The sequence below is a fragment of the Vidua macroura genome, chromosome 8 (genome assembly GCF_024509145.1).
Source record: "Vidua macroura isolate BioBank_ID:100142 chromosome 8, ASM2450914v1, whole genome shotgun sequence".
NCBI lineage: Eukaryota > Metazoa > Chordata > Aves > Passeriformes > Viduidae > Vidua > Vidua macroura.
Window position 1 is genome coordinate 17,119,023 of NC_071578.1, and position 19,869 is coordinate 17,138,891.

General features: G+C 41.7%; 2 protein-coding genes across 2 annotated transcripts; both read left to right on the top strand.

The window, feature by feature from the left end:
* Positions 1–1,980: 1,980 nt before the first annotated feature.
* Positions 1,981–13,760, top strand: LIPA (lipase A, lysosomal acid type). The gene is made up of 9 exons (XM_053983922.1): positions 1,981–2,255; positions 3,721–3,841; positions 6,798–6,996; positions 7,279–7,388; positions 8,021–8,157; positions 9,580–9,726; positions 10,039–10,110; positions 11,139–11,210; positions 11,912–13,760. Exons 1-9 carry the CDS (start codon positions 2,151–2,153, stop codon positions 12,149–12,151), a joined length of 1,203 nt encoding a protein of 400 aa, XP_053839897.1. The 5' UTR covers positions 1,981–2,150; the 3' UTR covers positions 12,152–13,760.
* A 4,365-nt stretch (positions 13,761–18,125) lies between these two features.
* CH25H (cholesterol 25-hydroxylase) lies at positions 18,126–19,591 on the top strand. The gene has a single exon (XM_053983934.1). The coding sequence runs from the start codon at positions 18,143–18,145 to the stop codon at positions 19,049–19,051; it is 909 nt and encodes a 302-aa protein (XP_053839909.1). The 5' UTR covers positions 18,126–18,142; the 3' UTR covers positions 19,052–19,591.
* Positions 19,592–19,869: the final 278 nt, after the last annotated feature.

The following is a 19,869-nucleotide window of genomic DNA, read 5'->3' on the forward strand; positions in this document are numbered from 1 at the left end:
AAATGGATACATGCTGACAAAGAATTCCCCCTGGAAGCATTAGGTCAGCCAAACAATTGCCTGAAATGCAGTTTTTATTTTTAAAAATAATGTAAATTAACTATACAATAGTAAATTACAGGGTCCTGTTGGAACCCAGAATGTCCCTCGGACACTCTTGGATGTTCTGGGCCCAGGTCAGAAACATTTGAGACCCCAGCATGCAGCTGGAAACCCCTGTGGCTTTGAATCTGGTCCATGGAACAATTTACCAACCTTGCAGGAAGAACAAGAAAGCACAAAAGTTTAGATATTATAGTAGAGGTAGTCACAAAGTGAAGGGAAGGATTTTTGAGTGCTGTACAGGGGGTTTTAGGCCTTGCACAGAGGGGTCTGAGTTTTGTGCATGGGGGTCAGAAGTGCTAAGATGGAGGGATTTGGGTGTGCCCTGCCCTCCTTCTTTCTCCTTCCTATTCCCCATGTTCTTGGTGATGTTGGCACTCATAGATTGGTTTAGAGTAGAAAGTCACTGTTCAATATAGGTGATAGGCATTGGGGAAAAACTATAAACATTTAACACGTAATGTGTGATATAAAAGATGGCACCAGCCCCCTGGGAAGAGAGTATCAGTGTGTGTGTGTGCCTTTGTCTGACCTGCTGAATGGACCACAGCAGTTCAGGAAGAAATCTTTTAGAAAACATACAATTAACTACCTTGAGACCGGACGACTGAAGACTACTGAGTCTTTCTTTGAAGGCACGGGTTGGAGGAGAGACTTTTTCATCTTTTGGGGTCACCCCAATCTGGGGGTGAGCCCTGGCAGGGTCCCTTTACCTATCCTATTTTATACTGGTTCCCATTTAGCCTAGGTTAGCATATAATTACTATGTTTGACAGCAGCAATTGTGGCATTTTATAATTTGGGTCTTCCCTTGGCAGGGAAGAGTAACCTGTAATTAATTTGACAAAAATCTCAAGTGAATCACTGGGCAGTAATTCTCCCACCCAAGTTATTTAAAATCAAACAGTTTTAAGAAATAGCATCCAGGAATGCAAAGGATCATATAGTATTTCTGTATCTAGTGACATATCCACCTATCAAAACACGGGGATGCTATGAAAACTTCTATGATTTTTCAATTAAAATCTTAATGCTTTCTAAATGAACAGAAACATTTCTGTTCTTGACACCCTCTTGCTCTAGCACTGCGTATTTAGTATCAGTTTTCTATATTATTCTATGGATATTACTCCACAGTAATGGGCAGAGTTTTATTTTAAAGGATCGAATTTGGTTCAAGTCTTTGCAAGCCCGGTCACACATCCCCTGACGACAGAGAGGCTTCTCTGGGAGACTACAGCTGTGCAATGCAGTGCCTGCAAATCAGTTGCCGCAGAGCATGAAAATGACACAGGTTTGCAGGAAGCTGTGATGGTAACACTACATGCAACTGAAGCCTGTTTGTATAAGGTAGGATATGTTCAGACAATGCTCGAGGATGACGGATGGATGATGTGTGTGTAAGAGCAGCAGTGGCTGCTGTAGGGCGCTTTGGAAGCACGGGCGGTGCCGAGGCGCAGGGGTCCGGCACCGGAGGCAGCCGGGGATGCTCGCTCCGGCCACGGGGAGCGCCGCGCGGGCGAGGCGGCACCGCCTCGCTGCTGTTGCCGCTTTGTGCACGGAGCCCGCTGCGGAACACAACGCGGACCGTGGCAGGGCGGCGCTGCGCGGCCTCCGGAGGCTCCGGAGGCTCCGGGGGCGGAGCAGATGCAGAATACAAGGAGGGCAGGGAAGCAAATTGGCGGGCGTGGTTCTGTAGGCTGCAAGGCTTCTAGAAATGGAGCCCGGTGGGCGGGAGGATTCACACAGTATTGCTGCGAAAACGCCGAATCACGCCGGGCCGGGCGTCCAAGGCCGCGCCGCGGCGGCACCGCCGATAGGGCCGCGCCGTGTGGGCCGAGCCCGGCCCGGCAGCGCCGCCCCCGCCGCTCCCTCCGCGCTGCGACCCGCGGGGCACGCCCGGCCCGGCCCGGCCCGGCCCGGCCCCGCGCCGCTCCCGCCCCTGTCACCGGGGGTGGCACAAAAGCCTCGGCCGGGCCCCCTCGCAGCCGTTGTAGCGCCGGGTTCTGCTTGGCCGCCGTGTCCCGGCTCCTTCTCGTAGGGCGAGGATGCGGGGCCTGGTGCTCGCTGCTTTCCTGCTGCAGAGCATCGCCGGCTCGGGCGCGTTCGTCGCAGGGAGGAGGAATGTGGACCCCGAAACGAACATGAACATCGTGAGTGTTGCGGCCGCGGGGAGGAGTGCCCGAGGCTCGCGTGCGGCGCGGCCGCGGGCCAGGGGAGGCTGGGCGGGCTGGGCAGCCGCGCTGGGAGAGCCCCGGCGGCCTCAGGCACCTGCCAGCGGCCAGCCCGCTGCTGCGGCCGCTCACACCCAAGGCTTACACGTCCTCTTTCTCTACTCCTCCTTCCAGGTCCTCTTGGTCCGCTGTTGCCTATATTTGTTCTTTCTCTCACATTTTTTCTGACGCAGACCCGTGGATTTTTGCTAGCGGCTCTTTGCGACGGTCTTTCATAACCGCTATAAAAGCGGATGTTCGTGAAGCACGGTGAAGTTCCGAGCACCGTGCTCCTATGTTCTTACCCACGACTGCTTTTCTCCCCATTTGGGATTTACTCTCTTAACTTTGTTCTCCTTCTGCTGCAGTAGCTAACTCCTGAAATATTTCCTGTTCGTAGCCAGTATGAGTTGCTCTTTCCTCTGCCCCATCTAAACTGTGCCAGTCTTTCACATGTGTGAGAAGATGCTTCAAGATAGAAATGCTTAAGGTGTATAAGAATAGAAGTGCTTGGATCATGTAAATACAGTTTAAAGGACTGAAAATAATAATTCAGTCTAAGGCTAACAACATTGGAATAGCACTTTGCTTTAAAATCATTTTGGAATGTTAATGTCACTGTGAATAATTAAAGACATATTTAAAAGAAATAGCATGCTTAATTAAATTCTTCTCCTCTTCCTTGCCCAACAGTCTAAAAGAAGAACTCTGACCATGTCTTGCATTTCTTAGATTTTCTCAAGGCATGGTTGGTGTCATAAAACCAATGACATAGCAAGTTCACTGCCCAAGTGGAGCTGCATCAAAATAACATAAAGCCCAAGACGTAAGAGATGACAAATTAAACCTAGTAATGAAATCATAGCATTTAACAGGTGTGAGGTTTTTTTATTATTCTTTTCCTGTTTGCTTTGACAGCAAAGTCACTTAAAAGCTCTGCACTGGGTATGAGGTTTGAGGAGAAAGGTAAGAAATGGCACATCCTTCTCTCTTTCTATATGCTGCAGTGATGCCAGTGACTCTCTTCTGTCTTCACTTGTATGTTATTTGTTTTCTTGAGAGCAGACAGTTTCAATTTTTATCTGACAAATCTGGATCTTGGTGTTTTGCCCTATTACCATAATCTCCTTTTCAACACTTCATCTTCTTTCTCGCTGTAAGCACCATGTGGCTGGGACAGTCCAGGGAATCCTTGCAGATTCCTAGGATTCAGTCTGGCTGGTTCCTGAGTCTGTACTGGGATGTCTTATTAAGAAAATCTGCCTGATAGGCAGATGGCATATTACTACCATACCCTTTAATTCCACATTCCAGTCTTTAGAAGAAACCCAGGGTACTTTGCATGTGTTAGTGGACTGAGGAGCCTGGCAGTCTGGTTCCAAGATGGTTTATTTTCTCTCCTCAGAGTGAAATTATTACCTTCAGAGGATACCCTAGTGAGGAATATGAAGTGACAACAGAAGATGGATATATCCTTTCCATTAACAGAATACCTTATGGAAGAAAAGGCCATGAAGGAAGTGAAGGTAAGATTTATGTCTGTTTGGAAAAAGAAAAAATGAAAATGCTGTCTTTGCATTCCTTTATATTCCTATAATAATCCAGAAGAAGATAAAGGACTACTGTGGTTTAAGATCATGGAGGAGATGCAGGTAAGGAGGTGGGGAACAGAGAGAATAGTGGTAATGTAAGCTCAAAATTACAAGGCAGTAATAAGGGCAAAGGCTTTTGTGAGGACTGAATGATAGAATGCTTTAAAAATGAGACAGATATGAAGAAGAGAGACACATACCTTTTGGCTTGCTATCCTCATAAACTGCATATGGAATTAACAGTGTATGTGCAGTGGCTGAATTTGTTATCAGTCTTGCCACCATCCCTTATAGATGTTCTTACAGACATTCATATAACAGCAGCCCACTTGCATAGAAGTTACATGTTCTAAGGATTGCCTCAGAATACTTTGGACTGGAAAAATCCTAGGATTACAGGTAAAAACATGAAGCTCCCAAAAGAAATTTATGATTGTTGTATAGCCTTGGGTGTGAACGAGACCTGTGGAAAAACCCTCTCCCCTGTCAAAGGCCAACAGCCTTCCTGAGCTTATCTGTTGGTTTTGTATGAGTTAGGATGTTTGCACTGTTTGTTGTCTTTCACAAGGAGTGAGTAAAGATCAGTACATGGACAAGCCCCATCAAAACTGGCAGGTGGCTTTGTATTTCATTTCAGAGAAGCCCACAGGAAAAAGGCTGCCTTTGTACCCGCTGATTTTGTTGAATCCTTCATTGATGACATAAGTAAACAGAAGTTTCCTGACTTCTGGGAATTCTCCACATACCCCCTTGACACGCCCTCGACCCCAAGTTCATGTTTTGCAGAGTGCTTTAATTTGAGAAAACAAGGATTACTGACCACATTTGTTCAAGTATGAGCTTCTGGGAGAATGAAGATTTCAAAGTTCATGTTGATCTTAAGTTTTTATAGACTTGGTATCTTTTCTCAGACAGATACCAATGATGTGTTTCTGCTGACTTAGCGTATATATGCCGTATTTTTCTTTTGCAATACCTGCATAATGTGAATAGAATTCCTTGGAATTATGTACCACGTGATGTTTTGGAACAAACCCCACCATTCTTCAGGAAAAAAAAAAAAAAAAGAGAAAGGTACAGAGAACCTAAAAGCAAAACATCAAGGATTATTTGTTTTATTAGTAAAAACCCTAAAACAACTGCATAGCATGGGTAGGAAGGGTGTAGAAGTAAATCTGTCTTCAGCTTCTTGGGTCTGTAGCAAAGAGAACAAAATGTTCTATGCAGAGAGGCTAGTTTGAGGACCCACCTTTTTTATTTCCCCTCTGCGGTTTTAGGATCATAGGTGATAGAAAGTCATTATCCAAGTCAGTTTGTCATATGATTGTGCAGTTCACATGGAGATCTGGTGACTACTTGGTAAAGTGAAAAAGGAACTGGCAGATATTGGAGGTTAGTATGAGAACAGAATTAAAGCATGAAGGCAGTTAAACGGTTTTCCCCTTCCAATGTTATCAGACAAGCAATAGCAGTTTGAAAGAGCCTGTTCTTCAAAACTTTAGAAGTTGGTTGATCTGAGTGTAGTAAAAGGGAAGAAGATGTCAATGGGAAGTGGAATATTATTGAAAACAAATTCAATGTAAGGCTAGACAATCCTATTTATAAGACAATAAATTATTAGTGCAGCAGAGTAAACAGTTATGTTGAACTGTACTGTCACCAGTGCCAGTTGGGCACACTTGCTCTGCTTGTCTGGACAGTATGCCATGTGGGTTTTTTAACAAAGTGGGAAAAGAAGGCACTCAAAAATTCCTTGCCACAATCCAAAAAAGGGGAGTATTGTTAATTTGGAATATGAAACTTGCAGCAAACATTTATGGACATGACCTCTGATGGACAGTATAGGTGACTGGAAGTTATGATTTATCTGTTTCTGCTGAAAGATCCAAGTCTAAGTTATCAATGGAGGAAGTACTGTGTGAGTCTGTATCATGGCAGAGTAATGTGTCACAGAGTAATGTGTCCTGAGTAATCTCTGGCATTGAGCTTGTTGTCATGTTACCTGTTTTCAGTTTTCAGAGCAGAAGTAAAAGCCAAAACACCTGTGCTACTGTGAGAACCAGAGATAGGTCTTTGTGGTTTTTGAAGACCTTTTTTCTCCTAAGGGATTAGATGTTAATTGATTTTCTTTGTGTAGAAGCAGGAACCTTCAGTTTTTAAATCGGTATTCCACATAAAGATGCCATTTCCCTTTTCAGGATGGGGAAATCAAGAGAGTCTTCCTAAATTCTCCCTGGATCTTAACTGTGGTTCTTACAACTAGTTAATTAAAGGGAGAAAGTCCTCTGAAACACAAATTCCTTTACTGGCTACTGAACTGCTCTTCAGGTTGTGCCAGAGCTTTGGTGATGGAAGGGTGTTGCACAGAGATAATATCAGTACCAGTTGCAGAGATTTCCACAGCTCAGCACAGTAGTTGGGCACTGCTTTGACTGGAAAACAAAGAGCTCAGTAGCACATATGTGGGAATGCCTTCCCCACGTGTGGGAGCAGGGAAAAGTTCGTAAGTATTAAAACTGCCACTGTGTTTCGGCCACTTTTCTGAGTCTGTGAGCTTGAAACAGTTGTAAGGGCTACCTGTATTATTCTTATGGCTCCTGTTTTTCTCATTTTTATATATTAAACACTTGTCTGTTTTGAGGTTCAAGTTACGAAACTAAGAAGTTGCTAGTTTAAAACTGTTAATGAGAAAAAGTAGCTTTTGGTGAAAAAGCATGTGATTTCATGGCACTGTGACCATTGTACAAATTGCTGTTCTTAGTAGATAAAGTCAAGTAGATTAAATACTCAAGTGCAAACCTAAAAGAGACTTTCAATAGCTCACTTGAATTATTCTTAGGTATGCAATGCATAATGAACAGGAATCTCTCATAAGCACTTTCTTTTTCAGGTCCAAGACCTGCAGTGTTTCTGCAGCATGGTTTGCTTGCAGATGCCAGCAACTGGATCACAAACTTGGATTACAACAGCCTTGGCTTTATGCTGGCAGATGCTGGCTATGATGTATGGCTGGGAAACAGCAGAGGGAACACCTGGTCCAGGAAACACACACACTTCACAGTGAAGCAGGAAGAATTCTGGGTTTTCAGGTATCCTTGTTTTGCTATCCAGTCACATTGTGAGCTGGCAGGATATTTTTTTCTGGTTACATGTGTTGTCACACATGCAGGGACAGTGGAGTTTTGAGGTCGGTTTGGTGTGCTGAAACTTGTAGGTGGTCAGTAGAAAACTGAAAACTCTATCATCACAGTTCTGTTTCATCCAAAAGAAGCTTTTATTTATGTCCACAGAATGGATCTGTGCAGGAAAGCTCTGTGCAGCTGTTCCTCACTGCTTTCTTACACAACTGACTTTCTGTCTTTGCTTTGTAGCTTTGATGAAATGGCTAAGTATGACATTCCAGCCTCAGTGGACTTTATTTTGAAGAAAACTGGCCAGGAACAAGTATTTTACATTGGCCATTCACAGGGCACCACAATGGGTATGTGGAGAGATGCATTTATTAGGATATATTGTGTTTGAAATAGTATCAAGTTCCACTAGGTGTTTTAGTGATTAAAAACTAGGGCCCTTAAAAACTACTCCTTTTGGTTTTTAGTGGCTTTCTGGAATATTAGTCAGTGTGAAAATGAAAAGGCATCATCTTTCAGTGTTTATTTAAAAGTAGAAAGGTGTTAGACTGATAAATTGAAGTCACAGGTAGCTGGCAGTACATATTCTATTAAAAAATTTGATGAATTAATGCATAATAAAATTAGACTCATCAGACACAGAGAATAAAGATTCCCATTTCCAGAATATTTTGCATGTAAGGCCTACCTCGTGCTTTAGACCTTCTTGTAGAAAGAGATAGGCATGTTGGGTTAGTAAGCATCAGATTGCTTTCTGGAAGAAAGCAAGTCCTCTGAATTACTATGTTTAATTCAGGCTTTGTATTAACTAGGTTAATTTACATTATTTAACCTAATCCTAGATACTGCAATATAGTTAAACGATTAATCTAAAAATACTTTTGCACACTTTCTCATAGATTTTTGTAGAATTTCTACCGGATAAAATTCTTTTCTAACTTGTGTCACTGAGGTTTGTTAATTGTTCTTATATTATTCACAGCTTTTGTTGCTTTTTCAACTTTGCCACAGCTGGCTAAGAAAATCAAAATGTTCTTTGCCTTGGCACCAGTAGCTACGGTCAAGTTTGCCACTAGCCCTCTGGTAAAATTGGGATTGTTTCCTGACATGCTGCTCAAGGTTTGTATTTGAGTGTAAATGTTTCAAGCCAAATGAGGTATGTCCCTTTCTATCTGAAAATAGCATAGGAAAGAATGTTAATAGCTGTGGATTAGAGAGTAACATATGATAAGGATTCTGGGTCAGTTTTTCCATAATGATGCTATTGAAGTCGACAGTGTCTTCTGTAGCTTTATTACTGTCTAGTGAGACAATTTGCATCAGTTTAAAGTAGTATTTTACAATTACAGCTTAATAGGTGGAATAAAATTGTTTTTCCATTTACAGGTTTCTAGAATTTAAGCTAGGAAAATCATATGATTAACTAGTCACTATTTTTTAGAAGAGTTGTATAATATCTTTATACAGAATACAGTCCATGAATTGTCCATGAACTTTAACAGATCTGTTTCACAATCAACCATTTAGTATTGGAAGAGGATCCTTTAGAGGGTGATTAAGAGCAACAGCTTTATTTAGATGCTGTGAATCATCCTCTGGAGGAGTTACCTCTTCCCCATTAACATCAAGGGGAATGAGGCAGGCTGCAGTAAGTGCCCGAAGTCAGGCATTGTGAACACCCTGCTGTGTGTCATTTTTAACTATCACTTTTCTTTCCACCACCCATGGAGATTCCCACACAGAGTTGTTTGTTCTGTTACATAAACCCCCTCCTGATCTAGCTTGTACTGATTTAAAGTCTGTCTGTAGTAGTAGTTCCTTGCTCTAAAGGCAGTTAACATCAAAGCAACACTAATCATTGCGATCTCCTATTCCTTGCATGATGGTCTTTATCTAATGAGACTAGCAGCTGATCAGTGCCTTGTGCAGATGTTCATGTTGTGCTGAGGAACTTCATTCTCACGGTGACTTGCAAAAAACTGCAGTGCAGGGAGAACCTGACAGTGACAAACCCATGGGTCAGTCATATCTTTAAAGAACTGTGTCACTTTTAAGGAAGTTTTTAGTGGGACACTTTAAAATCCTTGAACAATTTAAAAATACCCATCAACAGGAAGAGGTCACCACATCTCATGCAACTTGTTGTTCTCTCATGGTTTGAAGAGAGGAAGTTGCAAGTACAAAGCCATTTAAAATTAGCAGGCAGAGCTTAACATACTTTAGCCTTAAACAATCTGATGACAAAAAGATGTACAGTAGAACTATAAATTATTGAATTTAAAATTTATTTGAATTTGAGGTTAGGTTTAAAATTCTTGCAAGATTTTCCTAGCTCCCATGTACTCTTTGTGGGGTTAATGTACTGCACCATTTGTAGCAGAAGCACTAACCATGACAATGCTGATAAGGAGATCAATGATTTTCATATGACACACTGTCACCAGTGCAAATGCAAATAATTACCTCAAGAGTGTTGTAGTATAAAAACTGAAAATAGGTCATTCTGTGCAATTACATGCTTATGTTTTTGTTGTTTTGTAGGACATGTTTGGAAAGAAACAATTCCTTCCTCAGAATTTCTTGCTGAAATGGCTTGCTACCCATGTTTGCACACACAGAATACTTGATGACCTTTGTGGCAACCTATTCTTTCTTCTATGCGGTTTTAATGAGAGAAACTTGAATATGGTGTGTTTTAGTGACTTTCTTTAATAGTTAAGTTATTGTGAACTCTAACACAGTATTGACTGAATATATAAAAAATGCTTAAGGGATACCATTATTAGGTTTAAAATTCAGCTTGAGAGTTTTGTTTGTTCAATGCAATTAATCCCCAAAATATTTTAACTTCTTATCTCATCTGTATGTCTGACTTAGTTAACTTTTGTTTATGACAGTTTTAAGTGGAATGGAATAGTTTGTTAGTTGTTCAGGAAGCAACAATGGGTAGAGCTGATGCCCTGTGAGGAGGAGTAAACCATGTTAATGATCTTGTTGCAGAGCCGAGTGGATGTGTATTCAACACACTGTCCTGCGGGAACATCTGTACAAAACATGATCCACTGGAGCCAGGTAGGGTTTCCAGAATCTAAAGTGCCCATGACTCTGGTTTGTTTGTAGAATATTGATGTGTCTGATATTTAAGTGAAATAAAATGCCAAAATATATGTGCAGCGTAGCTCAAGTGAAATTTGGAACTGCCAAAAGTTAGAATGGCAGCTGTTCACTGCAGCTGCTTTCGTGATAAGGATTTATGGTGGTTCACTCCTCTTCGCTATTTCTTTGAAAATATTGTAACTGGAAGTACCTCAGCCAACAAAAAGATACAGCAGAATAACTTCCCTCAGAGAGATGCTGTAAGGAGTATTTGTTTCCCTTTTATCAAACCCTGTTTTGATTACAGGTTGTATTTTTAGCCTGTGAAAAGCAGCAGATTTTCTGTTCTATTCTGTTTGGCTTCATTTTATATTTTGTTAGTGTATTTTGATGTTTGTCTCAATGCAGTTTCATGCCTGTGATGCTGTTTTGCCTGAAGTTTGGTCAGCAGGCTGACAAGTAAGACATTTCCTGTGGAATCAGTGGTCAGTGCTACTTGTGATCTCGTAGCTGGATTTGGTCACGTAATCAGAGGCAATGTGTTCTACTGTACACAGCTGTTCAAGGGTTGGCTCTGAAAGAAATGTGTGAAGATTTTTTTTTCCCAGATCCCTGTTATATAAACTTCTGTTTCTGAAAAAACAGTAGATGGTAAATTATGCAGAATAGGCTTGCTAAGAAAGCTCCCTGCTTTATTCATACAAATTTAGATATCAAGGTAAATATTTCAGAAGGAAAGCCACATCCTGGCTTTGGATACATTAAGCTGTTTTCCATAATCTTTTTACCATTGCTATGAGAGAGTCTGAAATCTTAAGGGACAAATGGTATTGAATGTTAATGTTTTCCATTCCTGTGACACTGGGCAAAGCAGTCATACTTGTCCTTGTTAATATTTGGCATTCTACTGTTTCTTGTGTAGGTTGCCAGTTCTCCAGATGACTACACTTCTTTTCTTCTGGTAGTAGTGTTGCATTCTTTGTATGTGTATTTTTTATTTCTAGGCTGTGAGGACTGGCGAACTCAAAGCTTATGACTGGGGAAGCAAAGCTGCAAATATGGCTCACTATAACCAGGTAGACATCTTTTACATCTATAATTCTAGAGTGTCACAGAAAATAGTCCTTGGGCACTTCTCTGGGTGCTGTATTTATGCTGCATGCTAAAGAGTTGTTGGTGTTATCCAATAACCAGCTGGGACTGTAGAACTCAGAGGTGTGTCAGTGTGGGGCTCACATTTGGATATGAAGCTGTAGTGGCAAACACTTTCTTGAGGGAAGTCTAGATCATGAGATCCCCCTGCACTTCTCATCATAAGGCACAGGCTGTCAGTTCATGTCTATTGTTTATCTTTAGTCTGTTTAGTCTCCGTGCATTTTTGTTTCTAAATTGCTGTGTACAGTGCCAAAAATATTTTGCCCCTTGTCTCTTAGTGACTGCAAAATACTGCAGTATCATACTTTCAGAGTAGCAGTCACTGCTGGCCTTAGATTAGAGTTGAAATACCTTGAATGGGATGCATTCTCTGAGGTCCTGCTACTCTGCTGTCTTTGTAAACTCCTCAAACCACATCTTTACTGCTTCATGTGCTATAATATTGCAGGACTCTTGCAGTTAACATTTTTGGTTGAGCCAGGACTCCATCTCTAGCTCTCCAAGAGAGAGAATGAATATCTGACACATTCTTACAGTTGCTAGTATGTTACATTGGCCATGTAGGATTGTACCAAAGATTTTCTTTTTTCTAATGCTTTGTTTTCACTTTCCCTCTCCTCAGTCTACTCCCCCTTTCTACAAAATAAAAGAGATGACTGTACCAACTGCAGTGTGGACTGGTGGACAGGACTGGCTGGCAGACCCAAAGGATGTTGCTATGCTGCTCACTCAGATCACCAGTTTGGTTTACCACAAAAACATTCCAGAGTGGGAACATTTGGATTTTATCTGGGGCCTTGATGCACCTTACCGCATGTATAATGAAATAATTAACATGATTAGGAAGTTATCTCTAAACTGACATGGGTATTGGTTCACCAGGAATTTGTCCATTTTTGGAAAATACACTTTTCTGGCAAAAATGCTACATTTCTTAGGCTGATGCATTTTTAAAATGCCAGCAATGACTACTAAATTGGATTAATATTTAGTTGTTTTTTCTCAGTATTTTCTCTCTCTTCACAGTATTTTGCTTATTTTGCACAAAGTGGCATGGTACTCAAAACACAGCAGTAGGATCTAGCACAAAAACAGTATGTCATGTGCACATAAATTTAGTCACCTGTCTGAAAGACAAATAAGACAAGTTATTCCATTCAGCACCTCAGGTGCTTGACACTTACAGCAAGTGTTTCACTGTCTCAGTATGTGGCCATTTCTAAGTACTGTTGAGAAGTACTTCTTGTACTGCAGTGACCTATTTGGTGCTGGCACTTTACAAAGCACTTAGTGACTTTTTGCTGTGGTATTATTTTAGCCAGTCACATAAAATCAGATTACTTCTCTTTTCAATATTGCCCAGAAGAACTGTGGTGAAGCCAGAGAAACCACTGTCGGTTAAAATCTCCAATTTTGGGACTGATTCATTGCTGCATTTTCTTGCTTTGATGATATCCCTGAAACCTTTAGTGTTTCACATACCAGCTGTGGATAGAGGTCGCAATTCGCCCTGGCAGATTCCTGGAAGAACAGTGATGTTCAAACAAAACCATTTTCAGTTAACTTTGTCAATAGGTTGTGGCTCTCAAGGAGAGTGATGTAACATGCTTGTGTTTTGCACTGACCACTAACTAGAAATCAAGCTCCCCCAGTCTGTTGCTGGTGGGAGAAGAGCCAAAGCATTAATTCTACAGCTTGAGTGATGTAATTTCTGTGGACTTTTCCCCTTAATTCTCTGCTGTATTGAAGATCTGTTTACTTCTTAACCACTTACAGGGTGCTCCCACCATTGTTTTCAGGATCTAAATTACAGCCTGGAGAAGCCTGACAGTATTACAGCAGCTCGATTTGTCTGCTTCAAACTGGGGCTAAGACCCCATTTAATGGGGAAGAGGATTCACATCTGCCTCAGGGGGCTGACTTTGGAGCTCTTTCCACTGACTGTGCAGAGGAGTTTGGTTTCTCTGAGATGCATAAAAGTTCTGTGCCAAATGAACAATCTCCAGAGTCAGTTGCCTCAGTCCAGTTGATAATTTCTGTGCCATAGTTTGATTCAACTCGGATTTCTTCAGTAATCCCAACAGGATAAAGAGCCTTTCTACACGTCATAGGAAAGAATGCATTTTAAATTGAGGCAAACTTATTTTGTAAAAAAAAAAAAATTAAAAATAAATAAAAAAATTGCAGAAATAGACACAGGTTGTAAATTAGGACTTGTTTCTTTGGGTATTTTTTTTTAATTCCTAATTCAGACTCAGGGAATTCTCAGGTGGTGTTTAGGGACAAAGTGGTTCATTGGTTTATGAGACTTTGGGCTTTTGTAAAGCACAGCCAGATGTGCTTTAGGAAACCTTCTGTAGGAATCCAGGGTGGCTAATTTAACAGTTGTGAGGGTATGTGGTATGGCAAGAGCCATGTGCATCATGTTTATTAATCTTGAGCTATTTCAATAAACATGAGACTTGCTTGGAGTTTGGAGTAATGTGGTGTTTCTCTTCCTGTTTCATAAATGCATGGGAATGTTTCGGACAGAATTCAGGAAGCCAAGTCTATTTTTCACAACTATTAATCCATAGAACAAGTATAGAAAAAAAGTAAAATAGCTAAGTGAACTTCCATTTTACTTTTTCCCTGAAAAAAGCTTTTCCCAAGATTAAAAGGCCATTCTTATTTAGGTGGACTTCTCTGAGACTTTTAAGTAAGGTAATAATTGTAAATAATTACTCACAAGACGGAGTAATTTTCTAAGCCTTCAGGTGAGGCTTCTTTTAAACCACTGACGTGGTGGAAAGCTTCTTGTATCATATTCTTAAACCTTGGGTAATTGGATTGCTTAACAGACTCTGGTAATCTCATAAATGGCATTTAATCACATAGTAAGGCAGGGAGCTAATCTTTGCCACAGTACACATGAACCAGCTCTTGACCTTTGTCACCTTCAATAAGAAATGTGCTCAGGCTGTACCTTTCTGTGTACTGAATTCTGAATACTGTAGCTGTGCAGTAGAGTGTATTAAATCTTATGTATTGCCACCTTTGTCTGCTGATGAACACTGTGTGCCTGGAAATAAAGCCAGAGTACTGGAAGCTTTACACAAAAGCCATTATGGAGCTTCTCTGCTTCACTGGAATAAGGATAGTTACGGAAATTGTGAGCTACTTTAGTTCTCCCTGACTCACTGGAGTTGCAGGCCCTCTGTGACAGAAACTTGAAGAGGTGTCAATAAAAATAATTGTGTAAAATAAGACACCTTGAACATAGAGGACATGAGTGAGAAACTTGGTCTATTCAGAATCACCTGTGAGGACATTTTTCTAAGCAGATTTTAAATACTGAGTGCCTGTTCTATGGACCTCTGTGTTACAGGTATGTATGTATGTGCTGTTGAAGGTTGGCTGAACACGAGCTTTGGACAGTATAAAAGTGCACTGGCTTAACAGAGGGCATGGGACACTTTCTGCTGGCTTGGTCTCAGCATTTAGTGACTGCTAGAAAGGCAGAAGAAAGTAGTCCTTGTTCAGCTGATGGATCATCAGACTCACAGACCTGTGTGCAGCTGAAGACAATGCATGATCCAGAGGAATGTGTGTTCTTCATCCTGAAATTCTCAGCATCCCTGTGGCGTCAGGGTTCAAGCTGCTTACCGGGGATGCGAGGAGGAGAGTTTTATCTCGCTTATTTTTATCCAGATCCTGCATTTGAATATGCAGATTAACAGAAGGGGACTGGAGGTTAGATTCGTAGAATCATTTAGGGTTGGAAAAGACCTCTAAGATGGAGTCCAGCGCCCTCCTTCCCTCCAAACCCACACCTAGAAAGCCTGTGACAGACCCGTACCTACCAACTTTCCGTGCTGCTGCAAAGCAGTGTGTAGTTGGTTGTCCCTAGAGCTTTGAGCCGAGGAGCTTTTCCCGGTGCCGTTATCCTCCAGCTGGCGGCGGGGCCGCAGGTGGGCGCCGGGCGGCGCTGCCGCTCGTGGGGAGACCGCGCGGGGCCGCGGCGGAGCGGGGCCGCGGGCGGGGCCGGGCGGGGCCGCCCCGCACCGGCTCGGCGGGCAGGTGAGTCCGGGCGTGAGCGCCGCGTTGTGCCAGCATGGTAACAGCTTCCTTGGAAACGAGAGCAGGCACTGCCGCTGCTTTCCGCTGCTCCTGGTGCCGGTCCTGAGCAAGTCTCCAGCCCTCTTCCCCAGCCCGCTGTTCCCGGTAGAGGGCTCACCGTGTTCTGGGATATTGCTTTATCTCTGGTACAACAATAATGCTACCATACAGAGGGGGAGAAGAGGAGGGTGGAAAAATAATTTTCCCCTCTAATGCTGCATTAGTTTCAGTATGTAGATTCTAGTTTTCTCTCCCGCTAACTTTCCCTCATTTTCCTCCTGCCCGCTGCAGTACTGTGCTGTTTACGTTCTAGCTCGTACCTAACAGTGCAGCCTGGGGTAGGTGCTTGCATCTTGTGCTCATGTGGAATCTATTTAAGACCCTTTGTGGGGCCTCATTCCAAACTATGTGCCCTTCAACCTAAACTCTGTAGCAGGAGTGAGTTTTTAAGAGATTCTTGCAACACATGGGAAAGTTTGGCAGCATTGTAAGTTGAGTGAGAAAAGCTGGGGTTGTGTTGCTGAGTCAGGTACAGAAGGGGTTTATTCTGTCTTTTTTTTTTTTTTTGTGTGACATACCTTGTGCTGACAAGAAAACTGAAGTTAGCAGAGCAGAGATACGTGATAAATGCTGTTTGGTGGCTAAGTCAGACAGCTTGGACTCGGGTTCTGGAGGATGAGGGTCTGTCCTCTGTGACGCGTGAGGATTGATTCTGCTCCCTGCGGGGAAGCCGTGCCGCCGGGCCGGGCGCGGAGCGGGCTCGGGGCGGCGCCAGCCTCCCAGGTAAGTGCTGCTCGCTTGCGCCTTGCTTGGGCTTTGTGTTGCAGGATATCCTAGAAATAGCACAGCAGAATTCCGTTATTTTTCCTTCAGGGACTTAAGAATATTTTTCTATTACCTAATCTGCAGGCAATCAATGCCTATTCTTTAAAATATAGCTTGTGGGCAGCAATGGCTCTAAAACTTATTGAGACTTCATGTATCTGTAGGGATTAGTCAGAGGAGTGTCTTTAAGGCAGCTGAGCAATTTATATCAATCTCCCTTTAGTGAGGTTTGGAATACTTTGTAAAATAAACTAATTCCCTGTATAATTCTAATAAAAGAGAGAATCACTTATCCCATCTGGGAGACTTAATTTCTGATTGTGACTGTATAAATCAACAGAAATCACATGAATATTCTTGGACCCAGGTGGTGATCATGTTGTAAATGCCTTATTATGAAATTGAATCAGCAGATTGAAACAAAGGTCTTGGATATAAATCCTCACCTGTTAGATTAGTGTTTTCTGCTGGGTTTTAATTCACAACAGTTTAAATGATTTAAATAAATTAATTCAACAAAACAGTCTCGTAACAGCAAGGAATCTGAATTCCAAAATATATGTGGAACAGGTAAAAGCCTGTCTCCAAGGACCTACTGATTGCCTGAATAATAGCACAGATAATGTTACTGCTTAAGTAAAATTCTTGAAGCCTAAGGAGAAACGGAATCTACTGAAAAGAAAACAGTTGAAACTGAAAGCAAACTGAAGTGTTACAAATTCATGCATATTCAGAAAAGGTCACTGCTAATTAATCATTCTTAGTTGTTCAGAAGAAAGGAAATACAGTCTCACATTTGCCCCATCAGATTTATTTTCTGATTAGCAAAGAAGTAAAATCATCTGAACAAGCTAATAAAGTCATCCAGGAAGCTGACCTCATTTCCAATATTAGAATAAATGTTTTACTGACAAAAGAGGTGAGTTCATAGGAAGCTTATGGCAAGCTTTGTTTCCCTAAATGTTCAAAGCTTTCTTTTTCTAAAAGCACAAAAGAAGTGTTGTCTTAGTGGTTAAATCAAAACTTCCATCATTTACCTCTAAAAGTTTTTAGCAAATTAGGAATGTTGGAGTCAAGCCTGTTGGCTTCTGCTTGTTGTGTGCTTTCCTGTGTCAGAGGAAGATCCTTTAAAGGACATAGGACTAATGGGTGGATCTTTTAAGTGCATATGTTCATTTGATACATGGGTAAAGAAGGATTTTCATATCAACTTGCTAGTAGAGCTGTTGAGATATGGAGTGAATATTGTAATAATGTGGTAATACTGGTCACTAAGCATCTGGCTGGAAGCATAATGAGATTTAACCCTGTATTCTTCTCTGCAGCTGGGGGATCTTATGTTCTTCAGAAGTGGCTGGCTCAGTTCTGCATTTAGTCATGTCAGGTGAATTTTGCCATGTCAGGTAGATACAGGTACGTAAAGGAGAACATGACCTCAAATGTCATGTTAGAGGGAGATAAGTCACAGCCACCACATCCAGACTAGAAGTGTATTGTAGGTCTCCTTAATGTTTTAACTAAGGCTATTTTATAACCAAGGGATCATTAAGGAAATATGTGTTTGCACACAGCCATTACCCACCAGATATCCACAGGTCAGACCTGGAGTTTAGGTAGCAGTCACATTAAAAAAAACCAAAAACCAATGGTAATTTTTATTGCCTTATCTATAAAGGCAAAAGGATAACAAAGGATGACACAAAGAAACAGTAACTTTTGAAGTGTCTGCACTAAGTGCAGATGTTCCAGCTCTTTCTCTGAATTCCAGCATTAGAGTTCTGCATTTCTGCTTGTTTTTCCTACTGTGCAAGTCTCTTGTAGAGCGTTGCTGATAACCTTGGCCAGCTAATTCTGTTCTGAGATTGTAATGCATTATATCACATTCTGTATGACAGGAAAGGGAAGTTCCCCTTTAACGATATTGCTGTGTATGAATTCCTGGGGGTGGAGTCACTGCTTGAGCAGGCTGCATAAAAGCGTGCAGGATTTCCAGCTGCCTCAGACTGCAACTGGCATGAACTGCAGCCTGCCACACCGAGTGCTGCTCAGCTCTCCGATGGAGGGACAGCAGGACAGGTTGTGCCTGCAGTCTCTTTGGGACTTCGTCACCGCAAAGGAGCCGTTGATCAAGTCACCGTTCTTTCCAGTGCTGTTTTCTTTTACAGCATACATGGCTTTCTGTCTTCCATATATTGCACTGGACTTTTTAAGCATTAGACTGCCAGACTTGAGAAATTACAAAATCCAGCCACAGAACTATCCAAGTCTTGGAATGATGGTGCCTTGCATTATTCAAAGTGTGTATCACCATGTTGTTTTCATCTTCCCGGTGACATTTCTACACTGGTACTGGAGACCCATGCATCTACCAGTGATAGCTCCAGAGCTGCCTGAAGTCCTGCTGCAAGTAGCAGTTTGTCTGCTGCTATTTGATTTTGAGTACTTCCTGTGGCATTTGCTTCATCACAAGGTGCCTTGGCTCTACAAGACCTTCCACAAGGTGCATCACAAGCACGTGTCGACGTTCGCCCTTACTACACAGTATTCCAGCATATGGGAGTTGCTCTCACTGGGATTTTTTGCTGCTATAAACCCACTGCTCCTGGGATGCCATCCTTTGACAGAAATGATTTTCTTCCTTGTAAACATTGGTTTGTCAGTGGAGGACCATTCTGGATATGACCTCCCATGGTCAACTCACCGACTTGTGCCTTTTGGATTGTACGGAGGAGCACCACATCATGATCTCCACCATCTGAAATTCAAATCAAACTATGCTCCTTACTTCACACACTGGGACAAACTCTTCGGGACATTCACGGAGTCACATTCTAATTAAGAATATTTACCTGTAGATGAACTCTTATTTTTTATAGACTAAACTGGGACACTATTTTTTTAAAGACATACAGAAGATTGTATATTTGAAGCTGCCTACAAAAGCAATAGCTATTTATAACAAATCCTCTTAATATATTTGTGTATTTGTGTGTGTACTTGGAGCTGCCTGTGTTAAGTGACTGCAAATGGAAAAGTGCATTTCTGTTGCTTAAATTTGAGTCTGAGGTTTAAGGGAAGCATTAAGAGACATTCTCTCTCCTTTCCTTCTTTCCTGCTTTCATAAAGCATGTATCGTGTTACTGTATGATGTTTTATACATACGCCAGAACGTTATCTTACTGTTGTAGGATGATTTATGATGTAAACAGAAAAGGTACACATCATGGATTTTGTGGAGTTTAATCTGCCAGAAAAAATTGTTGCGCAATGATTTTGCAAAATATTGCTGCCAAGTCAGGGTGGTTGGCTAACTGTTAAGTGATTTTTGATATTTATATTTTTTACCTTGATGTACTGTCTCTTTTTAATAGAGAATAAATATGTTCATTCTTTTAAAATCATATTATGTTTCATTTTATTAATTCTTCTGTTCATATTAGGAACAGGTATGGTTCCTTGCACATGGATGTCATTTATTTGAATTATAAAATCACATAACTGTTTAGGTTGGAAAAGACCTCTAAGAAAGAGTCCAACCATTACCCTAACACTGCCAAGTCCACCACTACACCCTGTCCCCGAGTGCCACATTTACACATCTTTTAAATACCTCCAGGGATGGTGAGTCAGCCACTTCACTGGGCAGTCTTATCCTGT